This window comes from Coregonus lavaretus (assembly GCF_964263955.1).
Source record: "Coregonus lavaretus genome assembly, chromosome: 15".
NCBI lineage: Eukaryota > Metazoa > Chordata > Actinopteri > Salmoniformes > Salmonidae > Coregonus > Coregonus lavaretus.
Genome location: NC_140002.1, coordinates 33,452,898 through 33,476,653, shown reverse-complemented (window position 1 = coordinate 33,476,653; position 23,756 = coordinate 33,452,898). Strand labels below are relative to the sequence as shown.

The following is a 23,756-nucleotide window of genomic DNA, read 5'->3' as shown; positions in this document are numbered from 1 at the left end:
CATCAATGGGAAACCCCAAAGCTGACTGGAGTGTATTCATGAAGATATGGAGGTGCAACTTTGCAATTCCTCTAGGTTTAAAAAATCTGAACTGTTCTTCAACACTATTCACAGCTATCCTTTTCAGGATCAATAGTGGTCTAACTCATGCAGAAGTCATTGTTACTACTGAAGTACATTTATTAAGATAATAAAATACAGCACTATATCATTTGCAATATTACCATTTGACAATGGGGTAGTTGATTTTGTTTTTCATCAAATACATCATAAATATAACAGTAGCCTACTATAGAGTAAGTACATTGTGATAGTCTGTTGGAAGAGGGAATGAAGAATTATTCAGCCCATAACATTGTAAAACGTGACTGGTGAAAGATTGCTTTGTTACACTGCATTTACACATGTAGGTTAATTACCGCTTAATAAGGGCACTGTAATGTAAAGTGTTTGTGTATTTGTGCATTTTAATAACGTTCTTACCTGGCATCTGTGTAAGAGACATCCAGCCAGTCACCGACCTCATTCTTTAAGTACGGGGAGTTGGGATAGGGCATCCTCCCTAGCATCCCGCCCGGGTACCACTGCTCAGGAGTTGGCCGCTCTCTGCGCACGAGACCACCACCCCTCTCATATTCATAAGGGTTACAAATTAACGCAGTGTCTGGTCCCGCACTGTATGGATTCATACCCTGCCTTGGTCCATATTGTGTGTTGTCATTGTCATTATACCTGTTGTACTGATAGCCCCATGACGTTCCGTCAGGTTCATTACTAATGGCCTCATATTTTATCTTGACACTGTACTGTTGTTGTAAATAGTCAGCATATTTGTCCTCCATAGTCTCTCCAGTTTCACCGACATGTGCTGGGATCACACGAGACGAGATTCTGTCTGGGTCGGTTTGACTGAAGTGTGCCAAGTGTGCTGGCAACAGTTGGTCAAAATGACAAGATGCAGAGCGCGCTCTTGTATTCAGATAATTATCTGTTTCTTTTGAAGTCGGGTCATCACTCTTTTCATTCAGTCTAAATTCCTGTTCATATGTGGATGGATGTCTGGAGCTAAGGTGCTCCATGGTTGCCACTTCTTCTGTAAGGTCGTTTGCTGGGGAACTTTTAAACATGTCAACTCGTTGTTTATCACTTTGTAGTGGCCTGGCATTGCGCTCACTAGCGTATTTGTATTCTGTTATGGAGATATTTTCTTCAGCTCCAGAACAATTCAATAGAGGCACCTGAAACAAATAGTTGCCTTGATTTTGGTCATTTGCGCTGGATGGTGCGTAATTAGATCCCAGGTCACTCATCTCATTCGAGTCCATGGTCAATCCCAGCGACACAGAGACAGCGTTGCAGAGCTCCCTCGCCGTTTCTGAGATTGTGGTGCAGGCAGAATTGGAACAAATGTTCGCCACACGGGCGTCACTGTTAGGACTTAACTGCTCTCCGTGATGGGGCACAGCTGGTTGACAGCACTTTGGTTCAGTGTTGCAGGCTTGCGGTCCAGAGCGACAGGATCCGTATCCATTCGCGTTTGGATTATCTGATACGTTCACAGAGGAAAACCTGGTTTTGTTTCCTGTTGAGCTTTTGGCAAAATGGATACGATTTGCATCCGATTCGAGTGTTCTGGAAAAACTAATGCTGTCATCTTCCCTCACTTCAATGTCAGAATTGCGAGCCGTCCCTGACGATATTTCTTTTTGGGGTGATTGCCGGTTAATTTGGCGCATCTCCCAGGGGTGTTTATTCTGCATGAAACTGTACGAACTAGAAAAATCCAAGCTTTCGGTGACGGTAGTGTTACTATGCAGTGTAGCTTGCACGTTGTGGGAAACGTTTTGGAAAGGTCCGCGAAAAACTATGTTTGGGGAGTCACAAACTCCTCCTAATCCAACTGGAATCTCCATAGTCCAAAAAAAAAACGCGTTTACGCTGATAGACCGTCAGAGTTGAAAAAATGTTTATTTATCAAGTAGGCTACATTAATAAGAATGTAAAGTCATAGGCCTATTCCAGTTTTAACAAAACCATTTGTCCATTAATTAGACTGAGCCTAAAAAATAGCAGTATTGGCCAATTGCGTAATTGAACTGCTAATTGTCAGACGTTTGTAGCCCCACATGTTCGTTTTTGAAAATGAATATGTCGTTATTTCATAAATAAAACATTTGATTAACATTTTGCTCACGGATCCATACATTTTGACATATAGCCAGCAGAAATATCCTTCATGTCAGATTTGCGCTCACCATCCATGAAGGCGAAAATGAAACTGCCTGAAGTGATGAGTTCTGAAGTCGATGCACTATAATAGTGTTTTTTCTCCCTCTTGAGAGAGAGAGTGTGCAATGATAAAATTGTCTGTGTCCAATATGGCAAATGCGTTGCCGGAGAGAAGTGCTGCCTGTTTCAACCATGAAACTCCTCTAGTAAACCTATGCTAACGTTTAATATCAATTTAAAAGAGTATAGCCTACGAAAGAGTTAAGCACCTACAAAAGTCATCAAACAACTGAACACCCCGGTAGAACAGCTGAATGCTTGGTTTTAAGAATGTTTGGTTTGCTGCAAGTTTGGGCAGGGACGAAGTTCGCTTCCAAAGTCCTTGAGTTATTTTTTGCCGTCAGCCTGTTAGTTTGCCAAGTGACGAAATAATCCATTCCTTGGATTAAGTCCAGTAGGCATACAGAAAGTCATTCAAAATATATCGATAGGAGTAGGCTACACAGTCAAACGTATTTTAATGTGAATATTAAATATGAAAATCTTAAAATTACTTACTTAGATAGGGTTGAAATTAAAGGGTCGAGTTGGCTGAGTGTACTGGACATGCACTGGCAGAGCACAGGTCTAATTCTGCCATTATGCATGGTGATGATGCGTCACTGCTCATCATGCAATGCTTGTAGCTACTAAAAATACATAGCTGTTTACAACTGCCACCACCACAGGCTTACATTGCTGACACAGTTATCCAAAACAACCTTCGTCCACACAATTTAGGCAGTAGCAGGTGAAGTTTCCCTCACAAGAGCAACAAGAGCAACAGCATTAGAGCCACCTGGGATAGGAATCCACCCTCAAAATGTTTTACCTAAATGCAGAGTGCATGGGCCATTATATGTCTTTCCTAAAACACAGGTTGTTGTATAACAAAACATTTAATTATTCCTTGTCAAAAATAATAATGATTTACCTATGAACACCCTTTGATTATGTAATGTGATCACTGTTATGTAATAGCTATGAAAATGTCATCTAATGTGTCAAAATAACATATGTAAAAAGAAAATCCCCAAAATTACGCACACACACAACAAATATTAAAAGCACATTCTTGGACAGGTTCATTTGATTGATAGTGTAGGCCAAATAGATACAAAATTCAGCACCTCCAGGCAAGAGAGGATGGTTTGGTAGTAAATACTTCTATTACGCCCATTGAACACACAAATAATGATATACCACATTAGTCCATGGGCCAATATAAATATTTATCCACTTTGTCATGGCAAAGGTTTAATGGTATTAAATTGTTCCCCACAAGCTCCTGATCAAATATGATATACGATAGCCACTCCAAAAGAGAAGCATTTTTAGTTTTTCACACGTTTATATATATTGTTGTATGGGACTCTATGCAATAAAATTTTCGCAGGCTGATAAAGGAATGTAGCCTCCCGAGTGGCGCAGTGGTCTAAGGCACTGCATCGCAGTGCTAGCTGTGCCACTAGAGATCCTGGTTTGAATCCAGGCTCTGTCGTAGCCGGCGGTGACCGGGAGACCCATGGGGCGGCGCACAATTGGCCCAGGGTAGGGGAGGGAATGGCTGGCAGGGATGTAGCTCAGTTGGTAGAACATGGCGTTTGCAACGTCAGTGTTGTGGGTTCGATTCCCACCGGGGGTATGAAAAAAATAAAATAATAATGTATGCACTCACTAACTGTAAGTCGCTCTGGATAAGAGCGTCTGCTAAATGACTGAAAATGTTTAAAAAAAGTTGGAATGCTCATTGAAAATGACTGTATCAAACAACAATGGAACATTCTATTGGGTGGAGCTCATGTTAAAAACATTGGGATTTTGTTATTTTTTGCCATCAGATCTAATTCTTCAACTAAACTGTCTCATCATTGAAACAACAATGTTACAAATAGCAGAACTACATATTTGTTTTAGGGAAATTGGTCATACTGGGAAATAATACAAGTCCAAGAGATCCAAATCTGGTAGCATATTGGTTTGATGGGTTCCACCTGTAATAGTCTGTTGTATAGCAATACTCAACATGCTAAGACGAAAGGTGGGCTCTGTCATTTGTTGAGTTGTCCCAGCAATTTAACACAAAGATTTAGGTAAACACAAATTATCTCTAAAAATGAATATTGGTGATTATAATCTCCTCTGTCCCTGACCATCATGATTTTAAAATTATGCTCTCTCACTTTACAAGTTATTTAATGAAATATGTTACCTAATAATTTTGTAGCCATTAGTTCAGTGGTTGGTTGAAGAATTTAATAGAAATTATGAATTGGTGGTTAGAAAAAAATCCTGTCTTTTAGCAATTGGACCATTGCTTATGCCCTCGACAACTGTCAGCAGCCACTAACCAATACATACAGTGCCTTAAGAAAGTATACACAACCCTTTACTTTTTCCATATTTGATGTGTTACAAAGTGGGATTCAAATGGATTTAATTGTCTTTTTTTTGTCAACGACCTACACAAAATAATCAAAAATGTCAAAGTGTAAGAAGAATGATAACATTAAATTTTTTTTTTAAAAATAAAACACTAATATATCTTGATTAGATAAGTATTCAACCCCCTGAGTGAATACATGTTAGAATAACCTTTTGCAGCGATGACAGCTGTGAGTCTTTCTGGGTACGTCTCTAAGAACTTTGCAAACCTGAATTGTACAATATTTGCACATTATTATTTTAAATTTTTTTCAAGCTCTGTCAAGTTGGTTGTTGATCATTGCTAAACAGCCATTTTCAAGTCTTGCCATGTTCAAGATGATTTAAGTCAAAATTGTAACGAGGCCACTCAGGAACAATCGATGTCGTCTTGGTAAGCAATTCCAGTTTATATTTGGCCTTGTGTTTTAAGTTATTGTCCTGCTGAAAGGTGAATTTGTCTCCCAGTGTCTGTTGGAAAGCAGACTGAACCAGGTTTTCCTCTAGGATTGTGCCTGTGCTTAGCTGTATTCGGTTTATTTTTATCATAAAAAACACCCTAGTCCTTGCCTATGACAAACATACCCATAACATGATGCAGCCACCACCATGCTTGAAAAGTGGAGTAACTACAATGTTGTTGATCCATCCTCAGTTTTCTCCTATCACAGCCATTAAACTCCGTAACTGTTTTAAAGTCACCATTGGCCTCATGGTGAAATCCCTGAGCGGTTTCCTTCCTCTCCGGCAACTGAGTTAGGAAGGACACCTGTATATTTGTAGTGACTGGGTGTATAATCAATAACTTGACCATGCTCAAAGGGATATTCAATGTCTGCTTTTTTTTATTTTATCCATCTACTAATAGGTGTCCTTCTTTGTGAGGCATTGGAAAACCTCCCTGATCTTTGTGGTTGAATCTGTGTTTGAAATTCACTGCTCGACTGAGAGACCTTACAGATAATTGTATGTGTGGGTACAGAGATGAGGTAGTCATTCAAAAATAATGTTAAACACTATTATTGCACACAGTGTCACGGATTCAGCCGAGGCTGCTCCTCCTCCTTGCTCGGGCAGGCTTCGGCGTTCGTCGTCCCCGGAGTACTAGCTGCTGCCGATCGATGTTTCTGTGTTTGTCTTGTTTAGTCTTTATTGTTTACACCTGTTCCCCATTATGTTTGATTGTATTCCCTATATTTACCCCTGTCTCTCATTTGGTATTATGTGTGTTATTGTTTTGTTTTCATTTCCGGCAGTTCGTGTATGTACGGGTCTTTATGCTTTCCTCCCTGTTTTGGAGGTTTGTTGTTGTGTACGTTGATTTTACTGTGTTCAGTAAATAACGTTGCCAGCCGCTCTGTGTCCTGCTTTTGTCTTCGCTACCGCATACACGTCGCATGACAGAATAACACACCATCCATGGAGTCAGCAGGAGCGACGGTGCCAGCGGGATCACTGGAGGAGCGCGTTATCCAACAAGCGGCCATGATCCAGGATCTTGGCACCGCCATGGAAGGGTTGATGAACACCTTGAGGCGAGGGAAAGAGGAGGTTTGCCCACACCTCCTCCAACGATACCACCACCATCAGCTATACCCATCGTTTCACCTCCGGAGTCCAGTGGGATTCGGCTCTCGCTCCCGAGGGCTTATGATGGCACCGCGGCCGGGTGTCAGGGTTTCCTGCTCCAAGTGGAACTCTACCTGGCAACCATCCACCCGGTGCCCTCGGGATACGAGAGCGTGTCCGCCCTCATCTCCTGTCTGTCCGGCAAGGCACTGGAGTGGGCCAATGCCGAGTGGGGGGGAATAGACGCCGCTACAATCAACTATGCGGAGTTCACCCGCCGCTTCAGGGCGGTGTTCGATCTTTCCCCGGAGGGGAAGGCGGCTGGTGAGCGTCTGTTCCACCACAGACATGGGAAGAGGAGCGCGCAGGAGTTCACACTGGACTTCCGGAATCTGGCTGCCAATGCGGGATGGAATGAGAGGGCCCTCATCGACCACTACAGGTGCAGCCTAAGGGAGGACGTTTGTCGGGAGTTGGTCTGCAGGGACACCAACCTAAGTTTCGATCAGCTGGTGGACATGTCGATTCGCCTAGATACCCTGTTGGCTACCCGCGGACGTCCGGAGTTGGGGCCGTCCATTCCATCCCCCAGCACTTCCGAGCCGAGCCCTACGGAGCTCGGGCGTGCTGGTGCTAGGGAGACAAGGAGAGAGACCAGGAGAGAGGCCGTCCCCTGCACCAACTGTGGCCGCAGAGGACACACTGCGGGTCGGTGCTGGGGAGGGTCTCCTAGGAATCGAGGCAGTAGGCAACGCACTGATGAGTCATTCCAGGTGAGTAAGCACCCAACTCACCCAGAGCTCTCTGTTGCACATATGTGTATTAAAGTTGTGTTTCCCGAGGTTTCTTCTCACTCCCAGCATAAGGCGCTAGTAGATTCAGGCGTAGCTGGGAATTTTATCGATCGCCGGTTCACGTATAAGTTAGGGATTCCTATTGTACCAGTTGATGTGCCCTTCCCCATCCATGCCCTAGATAGCCGCCCTTTGGGGTCGGGATTGATTAGGGAGGTCACAGCGCCACTTAAGATGAAGACGCAGGAGGGCCATGAGGAGATTATACAGTTATATTTGATTGATTCTCCTGCGTTTCCCGTGGTGTTGGGGCTTCCCTGGTTAACATCTCATGACCCCAACATTTAATGGCAACAGAGGGCTCTCAAGGGATGGTCTGATCAGTGTGTCGGGCGGTGTGTAGGTGTTTCCGTAGGGGCAACGACGGTGGAAAGCCCATACCAAGTTCCCACCATGCACATTCCTCCTGAGTATGCCGATTTGGCACTCGCCTTCTGTAAAAAGAAGGCGACTCAATTATCACCTCATCGACAGGGGGATTGTGCGATAGACCTCCAGGTAGGCGCTGCGCTTCCTCGTAGTCATGTGTATCCTCTGTCTCAGGAGGAGACGGCGACTATGGAGACATACGTCACAGAATCTCTGAGACAGGGACACATACAATCGTCTACTTCCCCTGCGTCCTCGAGTTTCTTTTTTGTGAAGAAGAAGGATGGGGGTTTACGCCCGTGTATTGATTACCGTGGTCTCAATCAGATTACAATCAAATACAGCTATCCTCTCCCTCTGATTGCTAGTATGACGGAGTCATTACACGGGGCGCGATTCTTCACAAAATTGGATCTCAGGAGCGCGTACAACCTGGTGCGCATTAGGGACGGAGATGAGTGGAAGACAGCATTCAGTAAAACCTCGGGTCACTATGAGTACCTCGTCATGCCATACGGTTTAATGAATGCTCCTTCAGTCTTCCAATCGTTTGTGGACGAGATTTTCCGGGATTTGCATGGACAGGGTGCAGTGGTGTATATTGATGACATTCTAATATACTCCGCTACACGAGCCGAGCATGTGTCCCTGGTGCGTCGGGTGCTTGATAGACTGTTGGAGCATGACCTGTATGCGAAGGCAGAGAAATGTCTGTTCTTCCAGGAGTCCATCTCCTTCCTGGGACATCGGTTGTCCGCGTCAGGGGTGGAGATGGAGATTGACCGCGTTTCAGCCGTGCGTAATTGGCAGACTCCCACAACGGTGAAGGAGGTGCAGTGGTTCTTGGGTTTTGCCAATTACACTACCGGTGGTTTATCCAGGGTTTTGGACAGGTAGCAGCTCCCATCACCTCCCTGCTAAAGGGGGGCCCGGTGCGTCTGCAGTGGTCGGCTGAGGCGGACAGGGCATTTAGACATCTGAAGGACCTGTTCGCCTCGGCTCCGGTGCTGGCACATCCGGATCCCTCTTTGGCGTTCCAAGTTGAGGTGGATGCGTCCGAGGCGGGGATCGGTGCTATACTGTCTCAGCGCTCGGGCACGCCACCCAAACTCCGCCCCTGTGCTTTCTATTCTAAGAAGCTCAGTCCGGCGAAGCGCAATTATGACGTGGGGGACAGGGAGCTGCTAGCGGTGGTTCAAGCCCTGAAGGTGTGGCGGCATTGGCTTGAGGGGGCCAAACACCCTTTTCTCATTCTGACTGACCATCGTAACCTGGAGTACATCCGGGCAGCGAGGAGACTGAACCCTCGCCAGGCTAGGTGGGCCATGTTTCTTACCCGATTTGTATTTAAGCTCACCTATAGACCAGGGTCATAGAACACTAAGGCAGACGCCCTGTCCCGACGATATGACACAGAGGAGAGGTCCATTGAGTCCACTCCCATACTTCCGGAGTCTTGTCTGGTGGCACCGGTGGTGTGGGAGGTCGATGTGGACATCGAGCGGGCGTTACGTGCCGACCCTACTCCCCTACAGTGTCCAGAGGGACGGAAGTAAGTGCCGCTCGAGGTTCGTGATCGACTGATATATTGGATTCACACGTCACCCTCCTCTGGTCATCCTGGTATTGGTCGGACAGTGCACTGCCTTAGTGGGAAGTACTGGTGGCCCACTTTAGCTAGGGACGTGAGGGTTTATGTTTCCTCCTGCTCGGTGTGCGCCCAGTGTAAGGCTCCTAGACACCTGCCCAGAGGGAAGTTACAACCCCTACCCGTTCCACAACGGCCGTGGTCTCACCTATCAGTGGATTTTGTCACGGACATTCCCCCCTCCCAGGGGAACACTACGATCTTGGTCGTTGTGGATCGGTTTTCTAAGGCCTGCCGTCTCATTCCTATGCCAGGTCTCCCTACAGCCCTACAAACTGCCGACGCCCTGTTTACTCACGTCTTCCGGCACTACGGGGTGCCTGAGGATATAGTGTCTGATCGGGGTCACCAGTTCACCTCTAGAGTCTGGAGGGCGTTTATGGAACGTCTGGGGGTCTCGATTAGCCTTACCTCTGTTTTCACCCTGAGAGAAATGGGCAGGTGGAGAGAGTAAACCAGGATGTGGGTAGGTTTCTGAGGTCCTATTGCCAGGACCGGCAGGAGGAGTGGTCGGGGTATATCCCCTGGGCAGAGATAGCCCAAAACTCACTCCGCCACTCCTCCACTAATCTTACGCCTTTTCAGTGTGTGCTGGGTTATCAGCCGGTCCTGGCACCCTGTCATCAGAGCCAGATCGAAGCCCCTGCGGTGGATGAGTGGTTTCGGCGCTCTGAAGAAACATGGAACGCTGCGCATGTCCATCTGCAGCGGGCTATCAGGCGGCAAAAGGCGAGCGCCGATCGCCACCGCAGTGAGGCTCCGGTGTATGCACCGGGAGATCGGGTCTGGCTCTCGACCCGAAACCTGCCCCTTCGCCTGCCCTGCCGGAAGCTGGGTCGGCGGTTTGTGGGGCCATTTAAAGTCCTGAGGAGATTGAACGAGGTATGTTATAGGTTACAACTGCCCATTAATTACCGCATTAACCCCTCATTCCATGTGTCTCTCCTCAGGCCGGTGGAAGCTGGTCCACTCCAGGAGAATGAGGTACGAGAGGCTCCTCTGCCCCCACTAGACATCGAGGGGGCTCCGGCGTACTCAGTCCGGTCCATCTTGGATTTGAGGCGTCGGATGGGGGGTCTGCAGTATCTCGTGGAGTGGGAGGGGTACGGTCCGGAGGAACGGTGCTGGGTCCCTAGGAGGGACATCCTAGATCCCTCCCTGTTGAGGGATTTCCACCGGAGTCATCCGACTCGCCCTGCTCCGCGTCCTCCTGGCCGTCCCCGAGGCTGGGGTCGGCGCACGGCTGGGGCCGCGCGTCAAGGGGTGGGGGGGTACTGTCACGGATTCAGCCGAGGCTGCTCCTCCTCCTTGCTCGGGCAGGCTTCGGCGTTCGTCGTCCCCGGAGTACTAGCTACTGCCGATCGATGTTTCAGTGTTTGTCTTGTTTGGTCTTTATTGTTTACACCTGTTTCCCATTATGTTGTATTCTATTCCCTATATTACCCCCTGTCTCTCATTGGTTATTGTGTGTGATTGTTCTTTGTCATTCCGGCAGTTGCTTTGGTGTACGGGTTATTGTGTTTTCCTCCCTGTTTGGAGGTTTGTTGTTTTTGCACTATATTTACTGTGTTCAGTAAAAGTACGTTGCCAGCCGCTCTGTGTCCTGTTCCACGAATAGAGTGCCTTTTGTGTCCCTTTCAAATGTTAAATCGAAATTGTGCACCAATATTGAATTCTAAAAGCCTGTTATATTAAAGGAAGTACCCCTATAGACCACATGGAAAAGTCAATAAATCTGATGTTTAATATGAATTTAGACTTGATCAAGTGTTAGGGAGTGTTTTCTGACTTGTAGGAAGATTTTAACCACTAACCCAACAACTTCCCCAAGTTTTTACCATCACTGTAAATCCCTAGTTACTTTGTTGCTTTGACAAAGTCATTTCTGAGGATTAGTGATTAATTTACATTTGTCAACCCTGTTACATGAACTGAAGTCTCGTTTTAATATGGCGAAACTATTCATAAAAAAATATATACAGTGGGGAGAACAAGTATTTGATACACTGCCGATTTTGCAGGTTTTCCTACTTACAAAGCATGTAGAGGTCTGTAATTTTTATCATAGGTACAATTCAACTGTGAGAGACAGAATCTAAAACAAAAATCCAGAAAATCACATTGTATGATTTTTAAGTAATTCATTTGCATTTTATTGCATGACATAAGTATTTGATACATCAGAAAAGCAGAACTTAATATTTGGTACAGAAACCTTTGTTTGCAATTACAGAGATCATATGTTTCCTGTAGGTATTGACCAGGTTTGCACACACTGCAGCAGGGATTTTGGCCCACTCCTCCATACAGACCTTCTCCAGATCCTTCAGGTTTCGGGGCTGTCGCTGGGCAATACGGACTTTCAGCTCCTTCCAAAGATTTTCTATTGGGTTCAGGTCTGTAGACTGGCTAGGCCACTCCAGGACCTTGAGATGCTTCTTACGGAGCCACTCCTTAGTTGCCCTGGCTGTGTGTTTTGGGTCGTTGTCATGCTGGAAGACCTAGCCACGACCCATCTTCAATGCTCTTACTGAGGGAAGGAGGTTGTTGGCCAAGATCTCGCAATACATGGCCCCATCCATCCTCCCCTCAATACGGTGCAGTCGTCCTGTCCCCTTTGCAGAAAAGCATCCCCAAAGAATGATGTTTCCACCTCCATGCTTCACGGTTGGGATGGTGTTCTTGGGGTTGTACTCATCCTCCTTCTTCCTCCAAACACTGCGAGTGGAGTTTAGACCAAAAAGCTCTATTTTTGTCTCATCAGACCACATGACCTTCTACCATTCCTCCTCTGGATCATCCAGATGGTCATTGGCAAACTTCAGACGGGCCTGGACATGCGTGGCTTGAGCAGGGGGACCTTGCGTGCGCTGCAGGATTTTAATCCATGACGGCGTAGTGTGTTACTAATGGTTTTCTTTGAGACTGTGGTCCCAGCTCTCTTCAGGTCATTGACCAGGTCCTGCCGTGTAGTCTGGGCTGATCCCTCACCTTCCTCATGATCATTGATGCCCCACGAGGTGAGATCTTGCATGGAGCCCCAGACCGAGGGTGATTGACCGTCATCTTGAACTTCTTCCATTTTCTAATAATTGCTCCAACAGTTGTTTCCTTCTCACCAAGCTGCTTGCCTATTGTTCTGTAGCCCATCACAGCCTTGTGCAGGTCTACAATTTTATCCCTGATGTCCTTACACAGCTCTCTGGTCTTGGCCATTGTGGAGAGGTTGGAGTCTGTTTGATTGAGTGTGTGGACAGGTGTATTTTATACAGGTAACGAGTTCAAACAGGTGCAGTTAATACAGGTAATGAGTGGAGAACAGGAGGGCTTCTTAAAGAAAAACTAACAGGTCTGTGAGAGCCGGAATTCTTACTGGTTGGTAGGTGATCAAATACTTATGTCATGCAATAAAATGCAAGTGAATTACTTAAAAATCATACAATGTGATTTTCTAGATTTTTGTTTTAGATTCTGTCTCTCACAGTTGAAGTGTACCTATGATAAAAATTACAGACCTCTACGTGCTTTGTAAGTAGGAAAACCTGCAAAATCGGCAGTGTATCAAATACTTGTTCTCCCCACTGTAGAAACATTGAACATTTAATAGTCAAATCATAGGGTAAAAGCAGGTGAGCGGGTTCTACTCTTTTTGGTCATTTTCTGGTGTTTTGTGGTGGAAAACTAAAAGGGTCGAGCATAACACGTCAACCCTGTTACCAATAGATAGATAGGCCAGATATGTTTTTGTATTTTCTCTTTAGTTATGTACATTGTTATGTAAATTTACCAATTCGGCACATTTGGGAAAACTCCTGGCAGGCTTGATACAAAATATTGTGTAGTGATCTAATTCTTCACTGGATCAGACTGAAACTTTGCACACACACTGCTGCTAGCTTCTGGACAACATCTAAATTACACCTAGAATCCTACATCACTGTCTGGCCTTTCTCTTGCATTTCAAAGATGATTCAACAAATAAATAAATAGAAAACGCATGTTTTTTTGTTTGTATTATCTTTTACCAGATCTAATGGGTTATATTCTCCTACATGAACTTCACATTTCCACAAACTTCAAAGTGTTTCCTTTCAAATGATATCAAGAATATGCATATCCTTGCTTCAGGTCTTTAGTTGTGATACAAACCTTATCAAAACATATAGGACTATGGGCTATGCTACATGAGGTGTGCGACTATGATTAGAGAAAGTCGCGCAAAAAAAAGGCAGATTCTTATGCTGGGCATCATTCACAAGTGATAATATATAATTCACAAGTGATAGGCTAATATTGTCACCCATCAGACTATTCTTGATTTAATCTTGTCTTTACATATACTAAATAATACATATACTAAACCTGTCTCGAAACATACAGTGGGGAAAAAAAGTATTTAGTCAGCCACCAATTGTGCAAGTTCTCCCACATAAAAAGATGAGAGAGGCCTGTAATTGTCATCATAGGTACACGTCAACTATGACAGACAAAATGAGAAAAAATATCCAGAAAATCACATTGTAGGATTTTTTATGAATTTATTTGCAAATTATGGTGGAAAATAAGTATTTGGTCAATAACAAAAGTTTCTCAATACTTTCTTATATACCCTTTGTTGGCAATCAAATCAAATCAAATTTTATTGGTCACATGCGCCGAATACAACAGGTGCAGACATTACAGTGAAATGCTTACTTACAGCCCTTAACCAACAGTGCATTTATTTTAAACAAAAAAGTAAGAATAAAACAACAACAAAAAAGTGTTGAGAAAAAAAGAGCAGAAGTAAAAATAAAGTGACAGTAGGGAGGCTATATATACAATAGAATAAAGTGACAGTAGGGAGGCTATATATACAGGGGGGTACCGTTGCATAGTCAATGTGCGGGGGCACCGGCTAGTTGAGGTAGTTGAGGTAATATGTACATGTGGGTAGAGTTAAAGTGACTATGCATAAATACTTAACAGAGTAGCAGCAGCGTAAAAAGGATGGGGTGGGGGGGCAGTGCAAATAGTCCGGGTAGCCATGATTAGCTGTTCAGGAGTCTTATGGCTTGGGGGTAGAAGCTGTTGAGAAGTCTTTTGGACCTAGACTTGGCACTCCGGTACCGCTTGCCGTGCGGTAGCAGAGAGAACAGTCTATGACTAGGGTGACTGGAGTCTTTGACAATTTTGAGGGCCTTCCTCTGACACCGCCTGGTATAGAGGTCCTGGATGGAAGGGAGCTTTGCCCCAGTGATGTACTGGGCCGTACGCACTACCCTCTGTAGTGCCTTGCGGTCAGAGGCCAAGCAGTTGCCATACCAGGCGGTGATGCAACCAGTCAGGATGCTCTCGATGGTGCAGCTGTAGAATCTTTTGAGGATCTGAGGACCCATGCCAAATCTTTTTAGTCTCCTGAGGGGGAATAGGCTTTGTCGTGCCCTCTTCACGACTGTCTTGGTGTGTTTGGACCATGATAGTTCGTTGGTGATGTGGACACCAAGGAACTTGAAGCTCTCAACCTGTTCCACTACAGCCCCGTCGATGAGAATGGGGGCGTGCTCAGTCCTCTTTTTTTTCCTGTAGTCCACAATCATCTCCTTTGTCTTGGTCACGTTGAGGGAGAGGTTGTTGTCCTGGCACCACACGGCCAGATCTCTGACCTCCTCCCTATAGGCTGTCTCATCGTTGTCGGTGATCAGGCCTACCACTGTTGTGTCGTCGGCAAACTTAATGATGGTGTTGGAGTCGTGCCTGGCCATGCAGTCATGGGTGAACAGAGAGTACAGGAGGGGACTGAGCACGCACCCCTGAGGGGCCCCCGTGTTGAGGATCAGTGTGGCAGATGTGTTGTTACCTACCCTTACCACCTGGGGGCGGCCCGTCAGGAAGTCCAGGATCCAGTTGCAGAGGGAGGTGTTTAGTCCCAGGATCCTTAGCTTAGTGATGAGCTTTGAGGGCACTATGGTGTTGAATGCTGAGCTGTAGTCAATGAATAGCATTCTCACGTAGGTGTTCCTCTTGTCCAGGTGGGAAAGGGCAGTGTGGAGTGCGATAGAGATTGCATCATCTGTGGATCTGTTGGGGCGGTATGCAAATTGGAGTGGGTCTAGGGTTTCTGGGATTATGCTGTTGATGTGAGCCATGACCAGTCTTTCAAAGCACTTCATGGCTACAGACGTCAGTGCTACGGGTCGGTAGTCATTTAGGCAGGTTATCTTAGAGTTCTTGGGCACGGGGACTATGGTGGTCTGCTTGAAACATGTTGGTATTACAGACTCAGTCAGGGACATGTTGAAAATGTCAGTGAAGACACTTGCCAGTTGGTCAGCACATGCTCGGAGTACACGTCCTGGTAATCCGTCTGGCCCTGCGGCCTTGTGAATGTTGACCTGCTTAAAAGTCTTACTCATATCGGCTACGGAGAGCGTGATCACATAGTCGTCCGGAACAGCTGGTGCTCTCATGCATGCTTCAGTGTTGCTTGCCTCGAAGCGAGCATAGAAGTGGTTTAGCTCGTCTGGTAGGCTTGTGTCACTGGGCAGCTCGCGGCTGTGCTTCCCTTTGTAGTCTGTAATAGTTTTCAAGCCCTGCCACATCCGACGAGCGTCAGAGCCAGTGTAGTATGATTCAATCTTAGACCTGTATTGACTCTTTGCCTGTTTGATGGTTCGTCGGAGGTCATAGCGGGATTTCTTATAAGCGTCCGGGTTAGAGTCCCGTTCCTTGAAAGCGGCAGCTCTACCCTTTAGCTCAGTGCGGATGTTTCCTGTAATCCATGGCTTCTGGTTGGGGTATGTACGTACGGTCACTGTGGGGACGACATCATCGATGCACTTATTGATGAAGCCAGTGACTGATGTGGTGTACTCCTCAATGCTGTCTGAAGAATCCCGGAACATGTTCCAGTCTGTGCTAGCAAAACAGTCCTGTAGCTTAGCATCTGCGTCATCTGACCACTTTTTTATTAGCCGAATCACTGGTGCTTCCTGCTTCAGTTTTTGCTTATAAGCAGGAATCAGGAGGATAGAGTTATGGTCAGATTTGCCAAATGGAGGGCGAGGGAGAGCTTTGTATGCGTCTCTGTGTGTGGAGTAAAGGTGGTCTAGAGTTTTTCCCCCTCTGGTTGCACATTTAACATGCTGGTAGAAGTGAGGTAGAATGGATTTAAGTTTCCCTGCATTAAAGTCCCCTGCTACTAGGAGCGCTGCATCTGGATGAGCGTTTTCCTGTTGATTAATGGCCTTGTACAACTCATTCAGTGCAATCTTAATGCCAGCATTGGTTTGTGGTGGTAAATAGACAGCTATGAAAAATATAGATGAAAACTCTCTTGGTAAATAGTGTGGTCTACAGCTTATCATAAGATACTCTACCTCAGGCGAGCAAAACCTTGAGACTTCCTTAGTATTTGATTTTGTGCACCAGCTGTTGTTTACAAATATACAGAGACCGCCACCCCTCGTCTTACCCGAGTCTGCCGTTCTGTCCTGCCGATGTAGCGTATAGCCTGCTAGCTGAATGTTGTCATTGTTGTCGTTCAGCCACGACTCCGTGAAACATAAGATATTACAGTTTTTAATGTCCCGTTGGTAGGATAACCGTAATCTTAAATCGTCCATTTTATTCTCCAAAGCTTGAACGTTGGCTAATAGGATTGATGGGAGAGGCAGTTTACTCGTTCGCCGTCGGATCCTTACAAGGCACCCGGATCTGCGTCCACGATATCTCCGTCTCTTCCTCACGCGAATGACGGGGATCTGGGCCTTGTCGGGAGTCTGTAGAATATCCTTCGCGAACGCCTCGTTGAAGAAAAAGTGTTCGTCCAACGCGAGGTGAGTAATCGCTGTCCTGATATCCAGAAGCTCTCTTTGGTTATAAGAGACGATGGCAGAAACATTATGTACAAAATAAATTACAAATAACGCGGAAAAACACACATAATAGTACAATTGGTTAGAGGGCTGTAAAACGGCAGCCATCTTCTTCCGGCGCTGTTACTTACACAGGTCAAACGTTTTCTGTAAGTCTTCACAAGGTTTTCACACACTGTTGCTGGTATTTTGGCCCATTCCTCCATGCAGATCTCCTCTAGAGCAGTGATGTTTTGGGGCTGTCGCTGGGCAACACGGACTTTCAACTCCCTCCAAAGATTTTCTATGGGGTTGAGATCTGGAGACTGGCTAGGCCACTCCAGGACCTTGAAATGCTTCTTACGAAGCCACTCCTTCGTTGCCCGGGCGGTGTGTTTGGGATCATTGTCATGCTGAAAGACCCAGCCACGTTTCATCTTCAATGCCCTTGCTGATGGAAGGAGGTTTTCACTCAAAATCTCACGATACATGGCCCCATTCATTCTTTCCTTTACACGGATCAGTCGTCCTGGTCCCTTTGCAGAAAAACAGCCCCAAAGCATGATGTTTCCACCTCCATGCCTCAGAGTAGGTATGGTGTTCTTTGGATGCAACTCAGCATTCTTTGTCCTCCAAACACGACGAGTTGAGTTTTTACCAAAAAGTTATATTTTGGTTTCATCTGACCATATGACATTCTCCCAATCCTCTTCTGGATCATCCAAATGCACTCTAGCAAACTTCAGACGGGCCTGGACATGTACTGGCTTAAGCAGGGGGACACGTCTGGCACTGCAGGATTTGAGTCCCTGGCGGCGTAGTGTGTTACTGATGGTAGGCTTTGTTACTTTGGTCCCAGCTCTCTGCAGGTCATTCACTAGGTCCCCCCGTGTGGTTCTGGGATTGTGATCATTTTGACCCCACGGGGTGAGATCTTGCGTGGAGCCCCAGATCGAGGGAGATTATCAGTGGTCTTGTATGTCTTCCATTTCCTAATAATTGCTCCCACAGTTGATTTCTTCAAACCAAGCTGCTTACCTATTGCAGATTCAGTCTTCCCAGCCTGGTGCAGGTCTACAATTTTGTTTCTGGTGTCCTTTGACAGCTCTTTGGTCTTGGCCATAGTGGAGTTTGGAGTGTGACTGTTTGAGGTTGTGGACAGGTGTCTTTTATACTGATAACAAGTTCAAACAGGTGCCATTAATACAGGTAACGAGTGGAGGACGGAGGAGCCTCTTAAAGAAGAAGTTACAAGTCTGTGAGAGCCAGAAATCTTGCTTGTTTGTAGGTGACCAAATACTTATTTTCCACCATAATTTGCAAATAAATTCATAAAAAATCCTACAATGTGATTTTCTGGATTTTTTTTCTCAATTTGTCTGTCATAGTTGACATGTACCTATGATGAAAATTACAGGCCTCTCTCATCTTTTTAAGTGGGAGAACTTGCACAATTGGTGGCTGACTAAATACTTTTTTCCCCCACTGTACATATGCACTTAAATAGCGAATGGAGGACACTTTTCCTGTCAGCCAGGTAGGCTATACTCCTGTTGTAAAGATAAACAATGTGCTTAATTTTGGGAAAGTTGAGAAATAAATATAGTAAGCCTATAGAATGAAAAATGTATGCACTCACTAACTGTAAGTCGCTCTGGATAAGAGCGTCTGCTAAATGACAACAAAAAAAATAAAAAAAATAAATAGAAAGCTGTTGGGATCCTCCTCTTTTTAGTAGAGGCCATCACTGTTTTCTCGTGCAATTGCATAGTCTATAGAAATGTTGCACATCATGAGCTCATGGGCTCTCATGAAGTGTTTGATTAGATTTTCGATTAGATTTGCATTGATGTCAGAGTGATTAGAGGGACAATAGAGTGCTGAGTGCCAGGCATTTAGCAAGTCTGGTAGGGTACCAATGACCAGCAGCAGCATCAGAGCTTGGAGAAGCCTAATTACCATGACTAAACGGTCATGTGGAATTTGACTGCCTTCATGACTCGTGACCACCGGTGTGGCGGTAATACGGTCACCGCAACAACCCTAGTTATAGGCTATAATGACATTGTTATTCACACATTTAATCAAAAACAGCACATCATCAATTGAAATGCCTTCTCTCTGTACCCTCTGAATTTATTTATGGATTCATCTCACGTCTCTCAATTTAGCTCAGTATGAGGTATCTGACAGGATTTATGAAACAAAATAGTAATGTACTTTGCTTATGTAAGTCAGTGATTTTTGTTCTTTACTGTAAGGCTGGCCAGCTGAAAGGGGGTGAAGGGAAAGGAGTGAATGTGTGGGAGCAGGAGAGAGGAAAAAGGCAAGGTTTCCAAGAGGAGAAATGCCAAGGCTAAAGCATTAGGCTCTTTTTTTCTTTTTAAAATTCAAGGTTACAAACAGAGAACAGAGTAATAAATTGTTTTCCCATATAGTCGTACCACTGAAACAGGTTTACTGGGAAATATCAGGGCCTCATGAATTATGAAATATCATAGACAAAACAAACAGGCTTCAGTAAGTGACAGCTAGATATTCAGAGTTAACTGAAGTTAACCAGAGTTACCCTGTAATACATGTACAGCATTCCATATTATCCAACCTGATCCACAGAGCATGTAGGCCAAATGCCTGTAGGCTATTTAGACATAACCATTGAAAAAGAGGACAGAAGAAAGATCACGTTAAATGTATTTTCTTCCCCTGTTCCTATTCTGTTTGAATAATAAGACTAAGAGGCTTCCACATGGTTTGTCATTTTCCAACTGTGTGGTAGAGTTGCCAAGCCAACATCTGTCTGCGATGCTGCTTTGTACATATTTACAAAAAAGTCAGCAAGCCACTAGTGTGTTTGATAAGAAATTACCAAGTATTCATAGTTTTATTAGTTAATGATATTGAGATACTGTACACTTTTTTCCCATAACTATTCACTTTACTTTCCATTACTCACGTCATTTCCTACTCAATTTCTGATGTATGTTTTCATAAACTAATGCACATTTCTGGTGACTATTCTCATAAAAGATTGTGATTGTATATTGCATAACACCTGGCAGGTAGCTTTTGGCAAAGGGACGTCTTGTTTTAGGACTGTTGAACCATAAGGGATTTGTTGTCTGATATCATTAAAAGCTTGGCTTCATAAACTTCTTAAAAGATAAGCAGGATCCTGCTGAACGTCAGCGATTTTGCTCAGTTCAGCCTGTTATAAGCAGGTACTGTTTAATTACATTGTTTTATGCATCATATTCTCCACCAACCCATGATGGAGGCTACTGAGGCTACTGAGAACTCCTCAGTTTGGTTCTGGTATTGCAGGTCACCAGCGCCAGCAACAGAGGTGACTTGTGTTTGTGTAATGTTAAAGGGCAGTGCATTGAGCTGAGGAGCTAAGGGACAGACACTGTTCATCCAATTTGTAAGTCGCTCTGGATAAGAGCGTCTGCTAAATAACTTAAATGTAAATGTAAATGAGCTATTAGTGGCCAGTGGCCTACTGCCACCCTTCCCGTGAGGCAGTGGTTTCCAAACATGGGGTCGCTTGAAATTGAAATGGGGTCACCTGAGAAACTCTTTAATTTTATCAAACAAATTAAGAACTTTTTTCTCTTCAAATGGGTATAGAACACAACCTTTTAGTGTCAACTAATGACCTCTTAGACTATTAGAATGTGCTTTCATTACATTATTGTGTGTTGAAACAGCCCGCAGGACCTAAAATTGAGTGAATATGAACACACAACATTAACTAAGGAATATCATTTTTCCAAGTGGGGCCCCCTGCATTTTCTAGTGTCAATTTGGGGTTGTGTGCCGGAAGGCTCTGCTGTGGTTGTGTTGTGCCAATGCTCTGAGGCTACCCACAGATTAAATATTAACATCATCGGTACGGTAGCCATCCACCATCCACTCCTTTCAAAAGAGAAGAAGTCTGATATTCCATTGAACTTTTGGCTATTCCTGCCAAGCCACATCAAACATGTCTGGTTTGTAAGAACTGTGGACCTTTAGTATAATTACACTTGTGCCAACCATTGTCTGCAATGGGCCTACGAGAATAAAGGGGATGCAGTCAGATGGAACACACTAGGATTCATCAACAGCTTCTGGTCAGTGTTCACTGTGCCAGTGGATGATCTAAAGTCAGTCACATACAGTATCTCAGAGATTTGATGTGGTAAGAGCAGAAATTAAGTAGTCAATATCTTTCATGGATTCGTACAACATTAACCACTAACTCTGCAGTGACAGGAATGTTGCAACAAAGGAGTATAAATCCACCCAGGGGTAACATTAAATTACTGTATGTCTTGTTATAGTACATTTCAAAGACACTGGTGCCCTTTATTATGCACCATCTGCTGACTGTCCAGACACTAAAAAGGAGCTTTATTTGACCAAAATGAAGACAACATAGGCATCTTTTCTTTGATAAAGTAATAAGGATGGACAAGTGTATCAGACAATAGCACATCCTATCTTACTTGCATAAAATGCTATCCTTTTGTGGGTAATTTTCTGAAAGATGTTTAGGCTTCAGAATATATGGCATGATTACTGTAATGATCTGTTTATGCCCTTGAAACCACTTAAGACAAAACATGTTAGCAGGTTATAATAGTATCAGGACACTGTAAAATTCCTATTTCATGTCCCATATTCCATCCGATTGGCTGATTTTCCTGTGGTGATGAGGAGCTGAGGATAAACTGGTGCTAGTCTGTCGCCTGGGGAGCCGGTGAGGTTACTTGGGCAAACAACTAAATGTGCTTTAAAAAAAACATAACCTTTTCCCTTTGGCTGCAGATGTTAAATGTTTCAGTCAGGGTTCTTATCTTACACGTTTCTGTGTCCGGCTGTCTGTGTTTGGCAGCCATTCATGGCCTTCGGAGAGCCAGCTCCCACTGGAACAAAACCAGTTCTTAAAGTACACAGCACTAGGTGAAAGACCACTGGCTGCTTTCTGTCAGCACTCGAGATTCCCAAGTGGCTAAGACCCAAGTGGCTAAGACACTACATAGAGAAGCCTCTTTTTCGACTTAGCAAAATATGGCTACATATTTGAATAATCCTTTGAAATCGACATACTTATATATTGGGCGGCAGGTAGCTTAGTGGTTAAGAGTGTAGTGCCAGTAACCGAAAGGTTGCTGGTTCTAATCCCCGAGCCGACTAGGCTCTGTCGCAGCCGGCCGCGACCGGGAGACTCATGGGCGGCGCACAATTGGCCCAGCGTCGTCCAGGGTAGGGGAGGGAATGGCCGGCAGGGATGTAGCTCAGTTGATAGAGCATGGCGTTTGCAACGGCAGGGTTGTGGGTTCGATTCCCACGGGGGGCCAGTATATAAAAAAAATATATATATGTATTCACTAACTGTAAGTTGCTCTGGATAAGAGCGTCTGCTAAATGACTAAAATGTAATGTAAATGACTAGGTGAAAAATCTGTCGATGTGCCCTTGAGCAAGGCACTTAACCGTAATTGCTCCTGTAAGTCGCTCTGGATAAGAGCGTCTGCTAAATGACTAAAAATAAATAAATACAAATAAATATTCAAAAATAATGCCTGTCCTTTGGTGGGAAAAAAAGTAAAATAATCCATTCTTAATGACAGTAGACTAGACATAAACTTGTTGGTGAGCACTGGGTGACAGTTCCTGTCTGGGTTGTAGAAATAACGTCTTTCCTGACACCAAAATACAATTATTGTGTGTTTAGAAAATGTCCCCCCCCCCCCCTAAAATCTTGAGTCAAATTATTTAAAACATTATTGAAGTTGGGAAGAAAAATGCTTATTATTAATAACAGCAATATTTGAAAACTGAAATAAACTAATTAGCTACAAAATAACATTCCACACTATACAAAGTCTGCCACTCCATTTATTAGCTGGTCTAAATGCTTCTTCAGAATAAGAGAAGCACAATGAATGAGCCAGTCTCCCGGCTGGGTTAAAGGGAGATATTGCAGGCACTCTGAAACAGTGGGCAGAGCTGCTTTCCATAGTAGGATACAGTGGTAGAAAGTAACATCACTAACATAGTCAAACTGTTTGCATACATTCACAAACTAAATTGCAATCAGCATATGAGGAAAATATATCATAATGTGTCTTTTGCATTCTTAAAGGACTAAATTTGATGATAGGAAAATGATGTTGCAATGAGCACAACAGTGTAATATCAACATCACAACATTCACTACAAATAGTTGAGATTATGAATATGAGTGAATTCACTATCTTGCTGTTTGAAGTCTACTAGAATAGAGAAGGCTGCTCCAACTGTAACAATTACATTTAAATCTGACGTAGACTGTGCATGACCTCTGTTTCCTCGTCCAATGGAATTCTCTAGTTCTCACAAAACATAACAACACCTGTCCAACAGCTAAAACATACATATTGGTGACAAACAAAACTTTGCTTCCCATAACTTTCTTGAAAAGATATGTCTAAAAACGAAAGATTATGCAAGACATATTCAACAATCAGACATGTCTATGTCATCCATGTCAAATAATGGAATTTGTAGGCTTTTCAGACAAACATTTTGTCATGTCTATTGAACCCATACCCTATAGCATAGCAGCTGTGGTGTAACTGACCCAGTATTTAAATAAGTTTATCCACTTTACTTACATAATGTTGTGTTAGCCAACTGCTCTGCCTAGGTGCTGCTATATGGAAATGACTGGAGTCTTCAGGTCTAAAGTAAAGATTACTCATTACACAAATACAGTTCACCTCCATTACCAATGTTCCACTCTGACCTGCTCCTCTCCAC

The 23,756-nt window shown here is 44.4% G+C and overlaps 1 protein-coding gene across 2 annotated transcripts in view; it reads right to left on the bottom strand.

The window, feature by feature from the left end:
• LOC311142469 (androgen receptor-like) overlaps nt 1–23,697 on the bottom strand; it is an 81,421-nt gene extending 57,724 nt beyond the window's left edge. Inside the window, exon 1 of one of the 2 annotated variants that reach the window (XM_084178118.1) lies at nt 23,612–23,697. In XM_084178118.1, the coding sequence (XP_084034244.1) occupies nt 23,612–23,613 (2 nt within the window). In that variant the 5' untranslated portion in view covers nt 23,614–23,697. Of the gene's footprint in view, nt 1–483; nt 2,578–23,611 lie in introns of those variants that run through there. The other variant, XM_084178117.1, reaches the window with a different exon arrangement.
• Between the last annotated feature and the right edge of the window lie 59 nt (nt 23,698–23,756).